The following is a 21710-nucleotide window of genomic DNA, read 5'->3' as shown; positions in this document are numbered from 1 at the left end:
CCAGAACCCTCTGTTGTGATCCTGGTCAGAGCAGTCAGCGGTGGTAGCCGGGCACCATCTAGCTGTACTGGACTCAGTCCGGTGAAGGTCTTGGTGATCTTGACAGTTTTGATCAGGTATATTGTAGGATGCCCCTCTATTGGACTTTTTTTTTAATTGTGAAAATATACACAACAAAACATACACTAATTCAACTATGTCTACATGTATAATTTGATGACATTTATTACATTCTTTAAGTTGTGAAACCATTATAGATATCCTTTTCCAAATTATTCTACCACCATTAACATTAACTCAATGCCCCCTAAGCAAAAACACCTCCTTTCCCTCTCCAGCCCATCCCTAGTAACCACTAATAAGTTTTGGTTTCTATATATTTGTTTATTTCATATAAGTGAGCTCTATAGTATTTGTCCTTTTGCAACTATCTTATTTTGCTCAGCATGATGTTTTCAAGGTTCATCCATATTGTGGCATGCATGAAGACTTCATTTCTCTTTATGACTAATATTCCATTGTATGTATGTAACACATTTTGTTTATCCATTCATCTGTTGATGGACATTTTGATTGTTTCCACCTTCTGGCTATTGTGAAAAGTACTGCAACAAACATTGGTGTACAGGTTTTAGTTTGTGTTCCTGCTTTCACTTCTGGGTATATACCTACGATTGGGATTGCTGGGTCATATGATAGTTCTATGTTCAACTTTTTGAGAAACCGCCAAACTGTTTTCCACAGTGCCTCTTGGGAATTTATCTGATGTTTTTCTCAAGATTAAGCTGGGGTTATGGGTTTTGGGTAGGAAGATCACAGAGTTAAAGTACCATTTTCATCACATATTATGAGTATGTATTAGCAACATAATTTATGACTGTTTATATTGACCTTTATTATATTACCTGTCTGAAGTAGTGTTTGTCAGGTTTCTCCACTATAAAGTTACTCTGCCCCCAACTTTACATACTGTATTGTTTGGAAGAATGTTTTACTATGCACTGCCTGCACTTAAGGAATGGAGAGTTATGCTTCCCTTCCTTGAGGGTGGAGTATCTCCATAATTTTATTTAGAATTTTTTATAGAGCAGATTTGCCTCTTTGTCCTCATCTACTAATTTAGTCAATCATTTACTTATATCAGTATAGACTGATGGATATTTATTGTATACTTTGGGTTATATTTCAATACTACTTTATTTTGTTTTGCTTAAGTTGTGCTGGCTTTGGCCATTGGGAACTCTTTCAGTTGACTCCTGTGCCACTTTGACATATCCTCATCAATATGTAGTGTGTACTCTGTGTGTGTGTGTTGAACACTCGTTGCTTTCTGACACTACAAGGCTCATCTTGTATGTTTCTTGCTCCATCCTAGAATCAGCCATTTCTCCTTGAAGCCCTAGTTGCTTTTATTGGAGAATGATATTAGAAACCAAGACCTAGGTGACAGGTATGCTCTATGCTACTTGGGTATCTTTTAGGGCCTTTTAGCTGATAGAGCAAAGAAATACGTGTGTATACTAACCCATGTATATACCCATATCTATAAATAATATTTCCATATGTAGCCATCTGTATCTATATTAAGTTAAACATGCAGTTCATATTGATGTTTCTAACTACTCCATTACCACATGGATCATTCTAGCCTCTTTCCTTTGCTGATCTATAAATTTCTGCTCCAACAGTGAGAAACCTGGCTCCTATCATCCATTTACATAATTGTCCAATTCCAGTATACATGTATAGCAGTGTCAGAATTGTTAACCCATACACCTGTGTGAAACAATTTTATCAACTAGAGTACAGTGCTTATGTGCATTTCCTATTGCCTTTAGTTTTACAGACTCCATTCATTTCCAAAGGTACTTAGTTAGCACCTTTTCACATACCCGTCAGTGAGGTTGTTCATACATTTGTAATACAGTTAGATTCTTTTGTCACAGTTTTCATTCTTTCCTGGGATCCTCCATCTCCTAAATTATTTTTTTTTAATTTTATTGTAGTAAAATATATATGACAAAAAGTTCATCATTTTAACCATTTTTAGGTATGCAATTCAGTGGCATTACGACATAACTACATTCACCTTGTGCTACCATTACCATGGTCCATATCCAAAAGTTCTTCATCACCCCAGACAGAACCTCAGTACCCTTAAGCAGTCTCCTTATACCTCTCTTCTCGCTGCCCCTGGTAACCACTAATAAACTTTTGTCTCTGTGCATTCGCCTATTCTAGGTATCATTTAAGTGGGATCATATAATATTTGTCCTTTTATGTCTGACTTATTTCACTCAGCATAATGTTTTCAAGGTTCAGTTATCCATGTAGCATGTACTAGGACTTCAGTTATCTTTATGGCTGAGTAATATTCCATCGTATGTATAAACCACATTTTGTTTATCCATTCATCTGTTAATAGCACTTAGGTTGTTCCCATTACCCCCCTCAGTGTGAGAATTTGCTAGGTGACTCAGAACTTAGGAAAGTGCTGTATTTACAATTACAGTTTTAATATAGGTAAATCCATAGCGACATAGTGATGGTTGCACAACATGGTAAATGCAGTTAATATCAATGAGTTGTACACTTAAAAATGGTTAAATTGCAAGTGTTTTGTTATTTTACCACAGTAAAAAAAAAAAAAATCCATAGAGACAGGCACATATTGGTGGTTGCTAGGGGCTGGTGGGGAACAACTGCTTAATGGGTATGGGGTTTCCTTTTGGGTTGACGAAAATGTTTTCCAGCTAGCTAGAGATGGTGGTTATGCAACATTGTGAATGGGCTAAATGCCACTAAATTGTTTACTTTTAAAATGGTTAATTGTATGTTATATGAATTTCACCTCAATAAATTATTATTTTTTTTAATATGGGGGAAGGGGCTCAAAAGAGCCACATTGGGACCATTTAGTTTTAGTGCAAAGTGTCCTTCACACATCTGTAACAGTGACCTTGAGGGTTTGTATCACTGCATTGATTATTCAAATGGATTATCCTGGAAAGTTTAAATGATTTTAAATACATTTTGTTTAAGAAGATTGGGAACCTTATACTTTTTTCTTAGGTTTATATGAGAAAAGGTTACATAAAATAATTGGTATTTCAGGGATAAACCTGTGATATCTGGCAAATTTAGATATCTAGAACATCTCACTCTATAGTCAGTTTTACTGTAATATTTTTTCTTTGTATTTATTTGCAGTGCTTGTTTCTGTCATTTCATGTCCTCGTCTACTTGCAGATTGATTTTTCTTATTTGTAGCCTTTAGAAATTTTATCAGTGTCATAGTTCCATGTTTTCTATTCGTCCTTTTTTAAGTTGTCTTAGGCTGATTTCTGTAGAGAAGCAAAACTAGTGAAGTGAATATACATATATTTGGGGGGGTGTTATCTCAAGGAAATGGCTCATATGGTTGTAGAGGCTGGCAAATCCCAAGTCCGTGAGTCGAGCGTCAGGCTGAAGTCTTCTCTTGACTCTCATAGCTTCAGGGGCTGGTGAACCCAAGATCAGCAGGTCAGGTGGCAGACTGCTGGCTCAAGTCCCAAGAACTGGAGGTCAGATGATGGTGAGCTGGATGCAGGATCCAGAGCAAGCAAGCCTTGCCAGAACATCCATATATATATATTGGATGCAGGCTACACCCCTGGGGAAACTCCCTGTACAACTGATGGGCTGATCACATCAGATCACATAATGGAGGATAATTACATAATTGCCAAATTACATCATTACATAACTGCCAAACTACATCATTGCATAACTGCCAAACCACTGAGAATCATGGCCCAGCCAAATAGACACACAACCTTAACCATCACATAAGTGTACATTCCTTTAAAAAAAAAAAAAAACAAACAAACCTCATGAAAACCTGGTCTAGAACTAGTGTGGGTGCTTCCTTTGGGAGTAAAGATCAAATGCCATATCAGAAATCTCTGTACAGTAAGTAAAAGTGTTTTTAAGCCTTTGAAAACTTCCTGCTAATTTTGAGCAATGTTTTAATATGGGAGAGTCCTCCAAACAAAATATGGACAGTGCCCTGGAGTATTATCAAATGTTTTGGCTTCTTTAACTAACGGTGAATCTACTTTCTGTAGGATTAAAAGAAATAAATTGTTTGTAGCGGTTAAAGCTCTCTGATGCTAACTGAAAGGTTGGTGATTTGAACCCACCAGCTGTTCTGTAGGAGAAAGGTGTGGCAGTCTGCTTCCATAAAGATTTACAGCCTTGGAAACCCAACGAGGCAGTTCTGTTCTGTCCTATAGAGTTGCTATGAGTTGGAATCGACTTGATGGCAGTGGGTTTGGTTTTTAGGCCTAAAAAACCAATTTGTTTTAGTAAGGCAGAGATGACTTACTCCTAACTGTTCTAGTCCAATTTAAACATTTCTTGGACCAGAGGACTGAAAAGTTCAATCTAAAGTCTCTAAATGACTTTGGATGATTATAATGCCAGCACAAGTTAAAACAAGTCCACAAGAGCCAAAGTACGACCTTGAGTATATTCCATTTGAATTTAGAGACCATCTCAAGAATAGATTTGATGCAATCAACACTAATGACCGAAGACCAGACAAGTTGTGGGATGACATCAAGGATATCATACATGAAGAACGCAAAGGGTCATTAAAAAGAAAGAAAAGACCAAAATGGATCAGAAGAGACTCTGAAACTTGCTTTTGAATGTAGAGTAGCTAAAGCGAATGGAAGAAATGAAGTAAAAGAGCTGAACAGAAGATTTCAAAGAACGGCTCGAGAAGACAAAGTAAAGTATTATAATGAAATGTGCAAGGACCTGGAGTTAGAAAACCAAAAGGGAAGAACACGTTTGGCTTTCTCAAGCTGAAAGAACTGAAGAAAAAATTCAAGCTTCAAGTTGGAATAGTGAAGGATTCTATGCGCAAAAAATTGAGCGACACAGAAGGCATCAAAAGAGGATGGAAAGAATCCACACTGTACCAAAAAGAACTGTTCGATGTTCAGCCATTTCAGGAGGTAGCATATGATCAAGAACCAATGGTGCTGAAGGAAGAAGTCCAAGCTGCACTGAAGGCATTGGAGAGAAACAAGGCCCCGAGAATTGACAGAATACCAACTGAGATGTTTCAACAAATGGATGCAACGCTGGAAGTGCTCACTCGTTCTATGCCAAGAAATTTGGAAGACAGCTACCTGGCCAACCGACTGGAAGAGATCCATATTTGTGCCCATTCCAAAGGAAGGTGGTCCAACCGAATGCAGAAATTATTGAACAATATTATCATATGCAAGTAAAATTTTGAAGGTCATTCGAAAGCAGTTGCAGCAGTACATTGACAGGGAATTGCTAGAAATTCAAGTCAGATTCAGAAGAGGACATAGAACAAGAGATATCATTGCTGATGTCAGATGGATCCTGGCTGAAAGCAGAGAATACCAGAAAGATGTTTACCTGTGTTTTATTGACTATGTGAAGGCTTTTGACTGTGTGGATCATAACAAATTATGGATAACATTGCAAAGAATGGGAATTCCAGAACACTTAATTGTGCTCATGAGGAAACTGTACATAGATCAAGAGGCAGTCGTTCCTACTACATGTTATTCTTTTTCCCATGTTCTCTTTCAGTTTTTATCCATATGCATATGTAATATTTACTAAATCATTTTCTAAACAGTTTTCATTTTGCCATTGTAAAAATGACATGACAGGGGCCTCTGGCCTCCTCATCTACATAAGGGGGAAGGAGAATCAAGATCCATAGTCTAAGGCTGATTCCTATGAGGCGGAGGTCAGACATACCTCCTCTCTCCAAACTTTTTACCGATTCTGACACCAATTATCCCTCCCATGGCACTCTCTACTTCTCTGCTGGGTTTGATAATTCATTGCAATGGCCACACAGAACTCACAGACTATACTCACAGTTACGGGGTTTATTAGGGAAGTAACAGGTTACAATTCAGGTTCGGGAATGCTCAGGATAGGGTTCTTCAGTCAGAACAGACAGCCTCTTGGCTGTGCCCACAGGCAGGTCTCTCTCCGGCCTTCGGCCTGGCCTCTGCCCTGCTTGGGCAAGTGTTGCGAAGCTCTTTTAGCTGTGCTGACAGGTACCCAGAGGTACCCCACTCTACTAGTGAGCCTAAGGCACTCCGTTCTAGCTCCGTGGGTTAGCAAACCTAGTTCCACTAAGTGCCCAGAGGCACCGCATTCTGCCAGCAAGTCTGCTGCCCGAAGGCACTCAGCTTTCTTGCTCCGTGGGCTAGGAAGTTCACTGTGCCATCTCCTGCCAGTCTCCTGCCTCTGCTGCCATTTATCTGTTGCTGCTTCTTGCTATCTTCAGTGTTACAGCTCTCTCTCTCTCTCTCAGTCTCCTGGTTCCAGGAGCTTCTCAGCACAGGGATCCCAGGTCCAAAGGACGTGCTCTACTCTTGGCTCTTTCTTGATCATGGTGAGATCCTCCTTTCTTGCCTCTGGGATAGCTCATTTTAAGCCTAGCAGTATGGCAAAACTGACCAATCCCCTTGTTAGAGTTCCATACACCTTCTTTGCATGGTTCCACCCACACAAGGATGCCATGTACCTTATTTACATTATTAGCAAGCTGTCCAATCCCTTTGATGGACCACAAGCACCGCATTTACATAGTCCCACCCAGTCATTTGGTGGGAGTTACTAAGACCATGGCTAAACCAAAAAAACTAAATCTGTTGCTGTGAAGTTGATTCTGACTCATAGGACCCAATAGGACAGAGTAGAACTGCCCCATAGGGTTTCCAGGAAGCAGCTGATGGATTCAAACTGCTGACCTTTTGATTAGCAGCTGAGCTCTTAATCACTGCACCACCAGGGCTCCAGACTATGGCTAGAAGGGCCATATTAAGTAATACATTGCACTGCAGGCATGTTGAAGAGAATACTACTACCAGACAACTTGTTGAATTATGTTGAATATCCAGTTTAATCTCATCATGTTATAGGAAAGAAAAGGAAGCAATAACCAAAGTAAAATGGGCTATGTTTGGACTGTTACATTTGGTAAGAAATCCAAGAATTATTCAGGAATATTTATTTAAAATGTCTATGCATTCGGGGAGGAGCCCTGGTGGCATAAGGTTTCTCGAGAGCTACGGCTGCTAACCAAAAGGTCAGTGGTTTGAATCCACCAGCCACTCCTTGGAAACCCTATGGGGCAGTTCTGCTCTGTCCTATAGGGTTGCTATGAGTCGGAATCAACTCGACGGAAACAGATTTTTTCTTTTATGCGTTAGTGGACAAAAGATAGAAATCCCAGTAATAGTAATCTTGAATTCTGATGTCTGAGACTGAGCTGTAGAATCACTGGTTTTTTTTTTCTCTAATTTTTAATTCATTAATTAGCACAACACTGGGTTATTATTATCCAGTTGTGTGTGTACATGCGCACATCTACTCACTGTGCTATGCTTATTGAGGTTATCTGGGCTCCTGTGTCACTGTTGTTGTTAGGTGCTGTTGGGGTGGTTCCAACTCATAGCGCCCCTGTGTACAACAGGACTATGTATACTGCCCTGGAATGCTATTAACAGAAAGTGTTGATCATACTTTTGTGATAAATATTTATTAAGCACTTATTCTGTATCACACACTGGGAGACAAAGATGATTAAGATACATTCCGGCCCTTGTCCTTGAGACATTTACAGTCTAGTAAGGAAGGCTGATCTGCAAGCTATTATCTAAACAACAGTGTGGTACGTTTGGGGATATAATGAAAAGGAGGTCTTAATAACCTAATTCAAAAAGTATCATTCACAGTCAAAGGATATAATGAAAAGGAGGTCTTAATAACCTAATTCAAAAGTATCATTCACAGTCAAAAACGCTTTAGAATGAGATTCTTGGGGCAGTTCAAAATCAAGACTGTTTAGTCATAATCAGTTTCTCTTTGTGGCAGCCTTAGCCTAGAATTCTCTAAAACCAAAAAACCAAACCCATTACCATTGAGTTGATTCCAACTCATGGTGACCTTCAGAATAAGGGTGACCTGGGGCTGCTCCCTAGTAGAGCAGTCTTCCTGTTCTTTGGAATCTAAATTTCTACTTGAACCCCTGTTGGGGATCAGAGATGTTAGGGTACTTACGGTCTTTAGCCTCACTAGTTGATTTCCATACTGGTCTACACAATGGCTTGAAGCTTTAATGGGAGAAAAAAAAAAAAAAAGCCAGTTGCCGTGGAGTCTATTGACACGTGATGGATGACCTCATAAGTAGAACTGTGCTCCATAGGATTTCAGTGGCTGATTTTTCAGCAGTAGATCAGCCAGCAGACCTTTCTTCTGAGGCTTCTCTGGGTAGACTTGAACCACCAACCTTTGGTTAGCTGCCAAGTGTGTAAACCATTTGTACTGGCCAGGGACTCCTGAAGTTTTAGTAAGACCTGTTTATATTCATCTGGATTAGATGGAAGAGTACAGGCTTAATAGTACTTAAATCTCCTGCAGTGTGATGGAGACAGAAAATACAGTCAAACCTTGGAAGTTGAGATTGAGAAAAATTCTTCCTATAAGAAGAATTAAAACCTGTAGAGATCTCGGAGATCAAGTGTCTCCTATAATTTACTCAAGGACTCTTCATCTTAAAATAGATGACTGTGCATCTCAGTTGTATTTGCATACAAGATTTCTTTGCCTACATAGACTTGTAGTGAATTCCTGGCCAATTTTTAAAAGATCACATTTTACTCACAGAAACCAAACCAAACCGTCAAGTCGGTTCCAACTCATGGCGACCCATGTGTGTCAAAATAGAACTTTGCTCCATAGAGTTTTCATGGCTGTGACCTTTTGGAAGCAGATCATCAGGCCTTCTGAAGTGCCTCTGGGTGGGTTTGAACTGCCAGCCTTTTGCTTAGTAGCCCAGCGCTTAACTGTTTGCGCCACCGAGGGACTCTTTGCTCACAGAGGGGGAATGTTACTTTTCTATTTTGCTGCCTATGACCTTTCTACTCATTTTCTATTATTGTCTGAAACAGTGTTGTAGAGTAGAGAAGGAAGCCAGTGAAAGGGTGATAGAGAACAGTGCAGGCCACCAGAATTATTTCCTGGACCTTTTGAGTTGCCATTTGAAAACTGCTGTAATTGCTCAGGTCTGAGAGAGGTTAATGGAGTAAGTGGTTTACATAATGGAGGCTATAGAAATTTACCCTGATGCTTTGGTTATTTCTAGAAGTGATTTTTCCTCATTGGAGGAGGGATTAGGATTGTGATAGTGGGCACTGGTCATCTCCTTTGTTTCTGGAACATTACCTATGTTATCACCAAAAATAAAATAAAACCATCCAGCCGTGGTAGAGACTTTCCCGTTGGTCCTTCATTTGCCTCTTGCCTTGGAAACCCCCTGGGCCGGAAGCAGCACCCTGAGGTCTACCAACCCCTGGGCGAAGTACAGTGTGGCCCCTTTAAGCCTTCAGTGTGTGTGGGGAGAAGGGCCGAGGGTGAGGCGGGTACTCTGACAGCAGCGCTCTGGGCCCCGCCCCCGGAGGAGGCGTTTCCCAGCAGCCCCGCAGAACCAATGCCGCCGCCGCCCGCCGCCCGGCCAGTATTCCTGCTGATCCTGCTCGGACCTTAGGGCCCCTGACCCCTCCCTGCCTGGGAGCGTAAGTGTCAAACTGCGGGCCAAGGGGGGTCAGGCATCCCGTGCAGTGCTGGAAGTCCTGGTGGACAGTACAGGGGACTTTCCTGGCCTGTCAGAGGCTAAGGCAGCGCAAGAGCGTAAACAATGCCGGCTGCAGTGAGCGAAAGCCTGGGACATCTGCTCTACTTCTGGGTGGTGACCATGGCTGGCCCTAGGGTGCTTGTTTGAGTATGCAGTATTTGAGTGGTACCCACTGCCTGGCTTTGTCTCAGCCTGGTTCCCACTTGGGGTGAGGAGAGGGTTGCTTTTACCAGAGAATTACTCAGTTGAGCTTTTGAATGGGTGGAGCTGAATCTAGTGCCCTGGGCCTTGGGTCCTTATCCTAGGATTTGGAGACCTGGGTAGCTTCAGGATGAGTAAGCATTAGATTTTCAGTCACCTTGGTACAATTGAGCAGTAACTCGCAAAGTCGACCTAATTCACAGCCGGGTTTAGATTTCCATCTCCCTAGAGGCCTGTGTTGGTGTCGAGTCCCCTTTTTGGAGACATTGCCAGTGATCATCTATTAGGAAGAGTCCAGTTAACCTTCTTTCCTGCTGATATGAATTGCATGATGTGAAAGAGACAGCTCTCTCTACCCTTCCTCTCTCTGAAGGAATTGTGGGAGGCTGCCATCCCAGGACTAGGACCACAAGCACATTCAAGTTTGTTGAGATAATCTGCTAGAGAAGCGTACAGATTTCTGGCCTCCTGATAATGGAGAATGCTCTAATAAGAGGATATCACTTGTCCTTGCTAATGGGAAATGCCTAGAAGCAGTGTGGTTTTTTACATTAGAGGGAAAGTCTTGTCATTTTTGCTGTCAGCTGATAGCCTTGGCCAAGTAATAAAAATCTTAAATATTCTCTTGACAGTTACATAATTGTTATGCTTCTTTAATCCAGGTCCTTCCTAGACATGATTTAAGATTTCTGGGCACGTACCTGCATTCTGTTTTAGCTTTGCTGAGCCTATCATACACCTCATTGGCTATGCAAAGGGATTATTCCTGTAGTGAGCAGAAATTTTCCTCAAACTTGTTCTGTGCCTCTGCAGTAGCATCTCCTGAGCCAGAAGTGAGAGTCCAGGAATGGTAATCAAGTCCAGATCCCTTGTATTATGGTAGTGAAGAGTTTTTGTAGGTCAAGAGCTTGGGAGTTTTCCAGAAAAACAGTTGCACTGCCATAGCGTCTTTTCCAGGTAGAAGGCTAAACTAATCTGTTTAGTAGTTCTGTGATTATCTATCATCACACTTGGACCCTTGGGTGGTGGGGAAGAGTGGTAGACTGAGAGGTAGACTTGAAACATAGGTTCTAGGTCCAGCTCTACAATTTCTCATTACTTAACCTCTTTGCCTTACTTTTAGCTAGTTGATGACTTAGGAAATGCATGGATCATTGGGGTCTACAGTCTATGATAATGTATAATGGATATTTAATAGGTAATTTATTTATTTGAATACTGAACTAAGAAATTCAGACAGTTTGGAATTTATCCTAAGTTCTGCCTTTATGTATAACCTTGAAAACATTTCTTAACCTGGGATCTAAAAATAAACAATTACATCTAAACCTTTTTCATCAACAATAGACTATTTGAGCTCTTTGGAAGACATTTTTAGATAAAACAACGGTGTAAGATTATAATATTTCTGTAGAACAGATTTATTTTTGCTGCTCTCCTTGCCTTTGCCTCTGTTTTAGACTAGGGTCAAACCTTATGAGAGCTCTGAATAATTTGAAATTTCTGAATACTTGTTGTAGAGATAAAATGGAATGAACCATTGCAGGCATCATACATAGTTCAATTTCATTAATGTTTCTCTTTGTTGACAATTGTATTCACTCTTAAGGCATCAAACCCTGCTATGTGGTAAAAACTTGGTTTGTTAGTCTATGTTTATCAAGTCCAGACCCCTCTGTTCATCACCAGTGTCACCTTTCCAACCACTTGAAGATCATATTTCTCAAGTCTAAAACCGAACTCATCATATTCCTTTTCACTCTCTAAAAACAAACAACCCAGAACCTCCTTCTGACATGCTTTTCTGTGATTGACATCTTTATTTTCCTGGTCACCTAGGCTGGAGACATCTTGACTCTGTATCCTACTCCCACATTAATGGTTGCTAAGGCTTACTGATCTGCCTGTTTAATGTGAATCCCATCAGTCTCCCTAGCCTACCCTTTCCATTGCTGCTGCCAAGACCCTAGTTCCAACTCTTAGTCCATGAGTACTGAAATAATTTCCTATTACATCTCTATTTTTTTTTTGTCCCCGCTAATTCATTCTACGTCGATTTGTCTTTCTAAAAGTAGATGTCGTGTCACTTCCCTGCTTCAATTCATCAGCATCTCCTGCTCTTTAGCTTAATATTCAAGACTCCATGACCTGACCCTAGTCTATCATTTTGATCCTACACTCCGTTTGAGCCATTCGTTGTTCCCTAAACATGCTCAGTACTTTCCTACTTCGAAGACTTTGCCTTTCTGTCTCCTCAGTCAGGAATATCCTTGTCAGGAATTTCACCCTTGGTCTTTTGAAAAATCCCACCTGCCATTCATTACTGAGGTCAAATGCCATCCTTCTGACCGTCCTTCACTCACTGGTGATAATTCCGTCTTTGAACTCTGATAACCCTTATTTGTTCCTTGCTTATGGCACTTTCCACATACTGTTTCATATTAGGATTATTTATTTGCATATCTTATTTGTACTACTGTGAACTTGAGGACATCAAGGTTTGGCCGTAGGGAAATTTAGTGAATGAATGCCTTAGGTAAAAACTGAAATGGAGTAATCCTAATTAGATCTCATTATTAGAAACCTTTACAGCCAACCCACTAACATGTAAATGATTGGTAGCTTTAACAAACCATTCTTATCTCCTAAGGACTTTTGTTAGTAAACTTGGTTAGTTTGGTTTAAAAAAAATTTTTTTTGTTGAGATATAATTCACATATCATACCATTTACCCATTTAAAGTATGCAATGCAATAGCTTTTAGTATATTCACAGATTTGTGCAGCCATTACCACAATCAACTTTAGAACATTTTTATCCCCAAAAGAAATTCCACACCCCTTAGCCATCAACCGCCAAGTCCCCAATCACCTATCTATCCTCAGCCTAGGCAAACAGTAATCTACTTTCTGTCTCTATTGACTTGCCTATTCTGGGCATTTCATATACATGGACTTGCCTATTCTGGGCATTTCATATAAATGGAATCATACAACATGTGGTCCTTTGTGACTAGCTTCTTTTGCTTAGCGTGGTGTTTTCAGGGTTCATTCATGTTGTAGTGTGTATCAGTAATTCATCTCTTTTTATTGTTAAATAATATTCCATTGTATGAATAGACTACATTTCTCCATTCATCAGTTGATGATATTTGGGTTGTTTCTGCTTTTGGGCTATTACAAGTGTTAGTTTGGTTTTAATTTGCTGTAAATATTGAAAACACTACTACATTTCTCTAAAGAGATCATTTAGGCTCTAACTTTATGGACTTTTATGAAATTGCGATGTTTCATTCTGCACATATTCCATTTTATACTTGGAGGTTTCTCTTCATTACTTCCTGAATATTCTGTATGCTCCCAAGGTCTTTACCTTCCTTTGTGATAATTGTTAGTTAAAATTTGCTTGTAAAAACAGAGTTTTTAAGTTCCAAACAACTGATTTAATAACCCCCCCCAAAATTTTTTTTGAGTAGTTATAGTCAAATTTAGAACTATTACGAGTCATAGAGATCATAGTCTACCACCCTTTATTCTTTGGTTAATCTCAAGGAAAGAGTTTCCTTTTCAACTGGTAGAGTCAACTCTTAACAGAATAAGGATTGCCAAGCATGGATAATCCAAAATCACAATTAAAACTGTGGTCATTTCTGTCTTATCCAAGGGTACTTATACAGTGTTTTAAGGTCCAGGAAGCTAATTAGGCTTAATTATTAGACAACTACTGATGAGGGATGATTCTCCTTCCTAACTATATTTTAAATTTCTCTAAGTTACCTATGTCCTCAGGGGGCAAATAAACTTGTTTTTTACATATAGTCTTGTTTGCTTTTCATATTTTAGTGAATTACATAATGAATAGAACTGCCCCATAGGATTTCCAAGGAGCAGCTGGTAGATTCGAACTGCCGACGTTTTGGTTAGCAGCCAAGCTCTTAAGCACTGCTCCACCAGGACTCCAAAGGATTATTCACATTTTAAAATATTTTGATAGCTGTATTTCAACATACTAGTTTTCTGTAATCTTATGTATTTTAAAAAATGCATTATTCTCTAGATTTCACCTGACTGTCAAGGGGTCTGTGGCACAAAAAAAAAAAAAGAACCTCTTTTGTAGACCAAGACAAAATGGAAGGTAAATGGTGTTAATTCTATTTTAGTATTTGAAGGAGCAAGAGAGAGATACAGGGTCTTGTCCCCAACTATTAACTAGACCAAGAGGAGTAAAAAACTTCCTATGGTATCAGTTCTTTATTTGGTCAGTGCATAAATAAAAGTAAAGAAGGCAAAGTGACTATAATAAAATTATAAGAGATCTGTATATTATATATGTATAGTATATTTTATACTCTTTCGACGGCAACAGTTTTTCAAGTTTTTAATTTATATCTTGTATTAATGAGTATTGTATTTTCAACTGTTATGAGTAAAATGTGTAACTAAATTATGTTTTGGTATTAGTATTGTATTTGCTTTTTTAATCCTATAAAATTCCAAAATAAAGTCAACTATAATTTATAAATGAAATAAACATTTTCTAATTGAGAATGCCAAATACTGTGGATAACAATAAATTGCTAACATTTATTGAGCAATTTCCAGAATGCCAAGTACCTAATCTAAGAATTTTACCCTTCTAACTCATTTAATCCACACACAGCCCTCTAAGGTAGATACTGTTATCCCCACTTTATATATGAGCACACTGGAGCAATGTACATTCACCTAAGTAACTTGCCCAGCATCTCACCTTAAGTTAATGGTGGTTTTGTAGATACAGAATTCATTTTTCTTTTTGTTAAATTTAGATTAGTAGGTGTAAACAGAGGTAATAAAAAATTTGTCAAATAGCAGAAACTCAAATTTGATGAGACTGTTACGCTTTTTGGATTATTGCCTTTTTTTTTCCTTCCCCAACAAGCATTTATTAATCTTTATATGTGTCAGGCAGTGTACATGGTGAACTGGAAGGCCCATGCCCTGGTTCCTTTTCTCGCTGTACACTCTCCCTCAGTGCTTTCATCTACTCCCTTGGTTTTAATTACATCTGCCTACTGATAACTGCTAAATCTTTATCTCCAGACCAGAGCTCCCTGTTGAGCTCCAGGTTTTAATCTCCAACTGCACTTGCCTAGTATGCATCTCAAACTCAGGTTGTCCAAAACTTCATAACTGTCCCTCACTTAACACCTTTCTACATTCACTCAGTAAGGACACTCATTTCTTTTACCTCCTTGTATCTCTGAAATACATCCACTTTTCTCCATGTGCATTGCTGCTACCCTTAAGTACATCTTTCATTTAGGCTCTTTTCATAACCTTCTGTCTGGTTTCCCAACAGTGTTACTACCTTCCAAGCCATTCTTTACATGATCTTCAAGAGATACAAGTTTGATAGCATATCAAGTAATTTTCCTCCTTAGAATCCTTAAGAATCCCCTTTTACCTTTGGGGTAAAGTCTTCCATAACTTGTACATCACATGGATGGATTTTACAAAGAAAGTACTGAGTGAAAAAAGCAAGTTACAAAAGACTGCAAACAGAGGATGTGGGGAAATTGGAACCCTTATCCATTGCTGGTAGGAATGCAAAAAGGTACACCAGTTATAGAAAACTGTGTGGTGGTTCCTTAAAAAACTAAAAATAGAACAACCATATGACCCATCAATTCTGCTTCTACACTTCAAAGCAGAGACTCAAACAGATAACTTGTACACCAGCGTTCATTGCAGCACTATTTACAATACCCAAAAGGTGGAAACAACCAAAATGCCCATCAACAGATGAATGCATAAACAAAACGTGGTACATACATACAGTGGAATCTAAGTAAGAGAAATGAAGTCTTGATACATACTACAGTATGGATGGAGTTTGAAGACATTATGCTGAGTGAAATAAGTCAATCACAAAAGGACAAATATTGTGTGACTTCGCTTAATATAAAAAGACAAGAAAAGGCAAATGTGTAGAGACTAAAGTTTATTAGTGGTTACCAGGGACAGGAAGGAGGGGGAAAGGGAGGGTTATTGCTTATGGAGTACTTAGTTTGGGTTTGCAGTGATGGAAAAATTGCACTGATTAAGGGTAGGGTTGCACAGCCAGTTAATGTAATTGCTGTCAGTAAATTGTATACCTGTAAAAAGATGAATTGGCAAAAGTTGTGTGATATGGTTACAAAATGGCAAAAAAAAAAAGAGTGGCTACTGAGGCTGCTTATATACAACCAAACACCTCATGGGGTTGGTTCCTTGGTTTGGAGATTTAAGGTTATAGTTTCATGGGACATCCCAGTTAATTGACCTAATATCATGTTTAGTGCTTCTGTTCTACCTCCCAGTTTGTTGTGTAGTGCCTGGGGTCTTAAAAGCTTGCAGGCGGTCTCTATTTGCCTGGAGAAACAGAGGAAGAAGGAGAGTTAGGACTAGGAGGAGGAAATGGAATGTGTGGCTAATTGCCTCCATGAACAACTGCCTTCTTTGCCATGAGACCAGAAGAGCTGGATGATGCCGGGCTACCGTTACTGAACACTTTGATCAAAGATCCTGTAGAAGAATCCTGATCAAAAAGGGGAGAATGCAGAAAGTTTCAAAGTCTCATGGAATTCAGATTTTCTGGAGCTGTGGAGCCTAGATGAACCAGTGAGATAATCTTTAAACCTTAAACCAAAAACATCCCCTGAACTCTTCTTAAAACCAAACGATAGTTTAGCTTAACTAGTAAAGAATGACTGCCTTGAGCATTGTGCTCTTTTAAGGTCTGTGTGTATGGGATCAAATTGACAACAGCAGCTCAGAAGATTAGTTAAGAAACTTAGGCGGCAGTGAGTTTATGTTAATGGGGGAGGAATAGTTCAGAAAAGGAGTGTGAGAAGCAGTTCAGAAAAGGAGGGCGAGAATGGTTGCACAACTCAAAGAAAGTAATCAATATGTCACTGAATTGTACATGTAGAAGTTGTTGAATTGGTGTAAATTCTGCTGTGTATATTCTCAACAACAAAAATAAAATAAATTATTTTTAAAAACTACAGTGTAACATTTTCCTAAAGCTCATAAACAACCACAGCTAATTTTAGTTTTAGAGATATATGACTATGGCATAAACTAAAAAACTTTAGGAAAGTTTATTCTGTGGGAAGAAGGATAGGGTAGGAAAGAAACACAGATGCAGTAATAGTATTGTTAGTATTCCAATCCTTAGATTGGAGTGGGTTTGACGTGTGTCAGTTTTTTTGTAATTACTTCATAACTGACATACATTGCATATATTTTCTTGTGTATGCCAAAAAATTAAATTCTAAAATTAATTTTAAATTAAAATAATTATGGGGAAAATTAATGGAGAGGGCCTTTTCTTAGTTATCAATCCTAGAAAAAGGCAAACACAAAGACAGACCAAGAAGCCCCAGTGTCACATGTACACACAGACACTGCATCTGTTATTTCAGTGGCTGTGGGAAGTTTTGGTATGAAGCAGGCCTTTCCTTTGAAAAGAAAGAAGCAAAATCATAAACAATGATTTTTTATAAAGTAGCAGATACTATTTCAGAAAATATAACCCAATGGCATCTACATTTTATGTAAGGGAGTTAGCATGGTTAGCCTTTTTCTTCATGTTTCTGAAAGGAGAATAGAACCAACAGGAAAAAAAGAAAATATCCCAGTGAACTCATATGAAAACAACAATCAAGTGTTGTTTACATTCTCTTGCTTGGAGAATGTTTTAAAAGTTTTCCTTTTTGAAAAACAAGTCAGATAGGAAAGAATACTTTTGTAGCTTAAACTTTTGCCGAGAAAGTAACTTCAGAGGTTTTTAATCCTGGCTGCACATTAGAATCATCTGGTATACTTTTTAAATACATAGATCTAGTAATTAATTGTTCTTGTATTTTATACACGTATCAGCGCACAATGGGTTGAAAATTATTTTTAAAAAGATTGGTCCTTCACCACATAGTGTTTGAGAAGCACTACATAGTTCATTTATTTTCGCTGCTGTTTGATACTGTGCTCTCAATATACCACTATTTGTTCATTTTCCTTTTGATGAACTTGGGAGTTGTTTTCAAACGTTGCTTATGAACAGTGTGGCTATGAGCTTGGCATCGATTTCTGGTGATCATTTATAGTTGCTGGGTGGTGTGTGCATCTTCAGTTTAGGTCATGTACAAGATGTGTGCATGTTTAACGTAGATAATGCCATAAATGTTCCCAAACTGTTGTACTGTTTTAACTCCCACCATTGTTGTATTACAGTTCCTGCTGATTTTCTATTAAAGTTTGGCCCCTACTCTAAAACACACTACTGTTATTTCACATGGGTTCTGAGGATTTTGGAGAGAAATCTTAATAAGTGAAAGCTCTACTTATTCTTTTAAACTTTTAGAATTCAATGTTTATTTGAATATACATCTTTCCTAAGGATATTTCCCTCATTTTGATGGGAGGGAAACGAGGTGTGATAGAAAAGGCATAGGACTGAATCCTAGTGTGATTCCACTGCCTACTGGTTTTGTTTTGGCAAGTTACTTAACCTCTGTGAGCTTGTGTAAAATGGGGAGAATATCTGTCTTTCATGTATTTGTTGGAAATACTGACTATAAACCTCACTAAGAAATGGTTTAAATACAAAGTTTATCTGGGAATAGTTTGTTCGGGGATTTAAGTTTTTACTAGTTTATATACACATTTTGGCTAGAATCATGTATAATTGATTTAGGTAGAGAACATTGATAATTTCCAGGTTGATTATTTCCTAAAAGGAATTTTCAGGTTAGCAGCTGAAAGTGTGACTTTCTGTGAAACTCTTTTCTTGGCCTTTTAAAAAGCTAAGTAGCTCAGCTCTTCAGTTTTATTCTAGCTTTTTCATATAGCTAAAAAATTCCTATTTGGGAAAATATATAAGCATCATTTTTTTTTTTTCCATAACAAGTGTCTGCCCCTTCTAGCTTGATAAACCTTTTTTTAATGTTCTATTAATGGAATTAAATGGCAAAGAATGGGCTTTTTACTCTTGTTGGCGCATGCATGATAAAATAATAATCTCAAAAAAGTCATTTGTCTTAAGAGACTACTTGATTGCTGGACTTAATAGGTGTCTGTTTTTTTCTGACCAGGAACTACTCTTAATTCTAAAGAGAAACTGGAAGCACAATGGGAGATGACAGTGAGTGGATGAAACTGCCGGTTGATCAGAAATGTGAACACAAGGTGAGACTTTTCTCAAACTCACATTTTGGTGTCACTGTCTTGGCTTGTCACTGGGGTTTTCTAGCTCAATTAAAAAAAAAAAAAGTTTTTCTTAATCTCTGTAAAGAACTCTTAAGAAAGAGATACAGTAATGAAGTGAAAAACAGGTTGAACCTCTAAAAATGGTTTTAGTTTTTTGTTGTTGTGCTTTAACTGAAAGTTTACAGTTCAAGGTGATTTTCTGATACAAAACTTTATACATACACTGCTATGTGACCCTAGTTGTTCTTCCTGTACTGTGACAGCACACTCCTCCTTTCTACCCCGGATTTCCTGTGTCCATTCAATCAGCTCCTGTCCCTTTCTGCCTTCTCATATCGCCTCCGGACAGGAGCTGCCCATTTAGGCTCACGTATCTACTTGAGCTAAGAAGCACACTCTTCCCGAGTATCATTTTATGTCTTAGAGTATAGTCTAATCTTTGTCTGAAGAGTTGGCTTCAGGAATGGTTTTAGTTTTAGACTAACAGAGAGTCCAGGAGCCATGTCTTCCGGGGTCCCTCCAGTCTCAGTCAGACCACTAAGTCTGGTCTTTTTACTAGAATTTGAGTTCTGCACCCCACTCTTCTCCTGCTCTGTCAGGGACTCTCTGTTGTGTTCCCTGTCAGGGCGGTCATTGGTGGTAGCTGGGCACCATCTAATTCTTCTGGTCTCAGGCTGATGGAGTCTCTGGTTTATGTGGCCTTTTCTGTCTCTTGGGCTAATATTTTCCTTGTGTGTTTGGTGTTCTTCATTCTCCTTTGCTCCAGGTGGGTTGGGACCAATTGATGCGTCTTAGATGGCTACTCCCTAGCTTTTAAGACCCCAGATGCCACTCACCAAAGAGGGATGCAGAACATTTTCTTAATAAACTTTGTTATGCCAGTTGACCTAGATGTTCCCTGAAAGCATGGTCCCCAGACCCCCTGCCCGTGCTACACTGTCCCTTGAAGTATTTGGTTGTATTCAGGAAACTTCTTAGCTTTTGGTTTAGTCCAGTGGTGCTGACTTCCCCTGTATTGTGTATCGTCCTTCCCTTCACCTAAGATAATTCTTATCTACTATCTAGTTAGTGAATACCTCTCTTCCTTCCTCCCCACCCTCGTAACCATCAAAGAATGTTTTCTTCTGTGTTTAAACCTTTTCTTGAGTTCTTATAATAGTGGTCTCATAAAATATTTGTCCTTTTGCAACTGACTAATTTCAGTCAGCATAATGCCTTCCAGATTCATGCATGTTATGAAATGTTTCGCAGATTCATCGTCGTTCTTTATCATTGGGTAGTATTCCATTGTGTGAATATACCATAATTTGTTTATCCATTCGTCCGTTGATGGCCACCTAGGTTCTTTCCATCTTTTTGCTATCGTGAACAGTGCTGCAGTGAACATGGGTGTGCATGTGTCTATTCATGTGATGGCTCTTATTTCTCTAGGATATATTCCAAGGGCTGGGATTGCTAGATGGTATGGTACTTCTATTTCTAGCTTTTTAAGGAAGCGCCAAATCGATTTCCAAAGTGGTTATACCATTTTACATTCCCACCAACAGTGTATAAGTGTCCAGTCTCTCCATAACCTCTCCAACATTTATTATTTTGTATTTTTTTGGATTAATGCTAGCCTTGTTGGAGTGAGATGGTATCTCATTGTAGTTTTGATTTTCATTTCTCTAATGGCTAATGATCATGAGCATTTACTCAGGTGTCAGCCACCTGAATGTCATCTTCTTTGGCGAAGTGCTTGTTCATATCGTTTACCCGTTTTTTAATTGGGTTATTTGTCTTTTTGTTGTTGAAGTCGTGCAGTATCGTGTAGATTTTGGAGATTAGACCCTGATAGGATTTATCGTAGCCAAAATTTTGTTCCCAGTTTGTAAATTGTCTTTTTACTCTTTGGTGAAGTCTTTTGATGAGCATGAGTGTTTGATTTTTAGGAACTCTCAGTTATCTAGTTTCTCTTCTGGTGTTTGTGCATTGTTACTTAGGTTTGTATTCTGCTTATGCCATGTATTAGGGCTCCTAGCATTGTCCCTATTTTTTCATCCATGATCTTTATTGTTGTAGATTTTATATTTAGATCTTTGCTCCATTTTGAGTTAGTTTTTGTGCGTGGTGTGAGGTATGGGTCTTGTTTCAATTTTTTGCAGATGGATATCCAGTTATGCCAGCACCGTTTGTTAAAGAGACCGTCTTTTCCCCCATTTAACGGACTTTGGGCCTTTGCCAAATATCGGCTGCTTGTAGGTGGATGAATTTACATCTGGATTCTCAGTTGTGTCCCATTGGTCTGTGTATCTGTTGTTGCACCAGTACCAGGCCGTTTTGACTACTGTGGTGGTATAATAGGTTCTAAAATCAGGTAATGTGAAGCCTCCCACTTTGTTCTTCTTCTTCAGTAATGCTTTACTTATCCAGAGTCTCTTCCCTTTCCATATGAAGTTGGTGATTTGTTGCTCCATCTCCTTAAAAACTGCCGTTGGAATTTGAATCGGGATTGCATTATATCTGTAGATTGCTTTGGGTAGAATTGACATTTTCACAATGTTGAGTCTTCCTATCCATGAGCAAGGTATGTTTTTCCACTTATGCAGGTCTCTTTT

The 21710-nt window shown here is 38.8% G+C and overlaps 1 protein-coding gene across 1 annotated transcript in view; it reads left to right on the top strand.

Annotated features, from left to right (window-relative positions):
- Positions 1 to 21710, top strand: part of CKAP5 (cytoskeleton associated protein 5) — a 93705-nt gene that overhangs the window by 4981 nt on the left and 67014 nt on the right. The window contains exon 2 of the mRNA XM_004387677.1: positions 18999 to 19092. Coding sequence (XP_004387734.1) covers positions 19036 to 19092 — 57 coding nt within the window. The 5' untranslated portion in view covers positions 18999 to 19035. The remainder of the gene's footprint in view (positions 1 to 18998; positions 19093 to 21710) is intronic.

Source organism: Trichechus manatus, unplaced genomic scaffold, assembly GCF_000243295.1.
Source record: "Trichechus manatus latirostris isolate Lorelei unplaced genomic scaffold, TriManLat1.0 scaffold00191, whole genome shotgun sequence".
NCBI lineage: Eukaryota > Metazoa > Chordata > Mammalia > Sirenia > Trichechidae > Trichechus > Trichechus manatus.
This window is presented reverse-complemented; position numbering and strand designations above follow the sequence as displayed.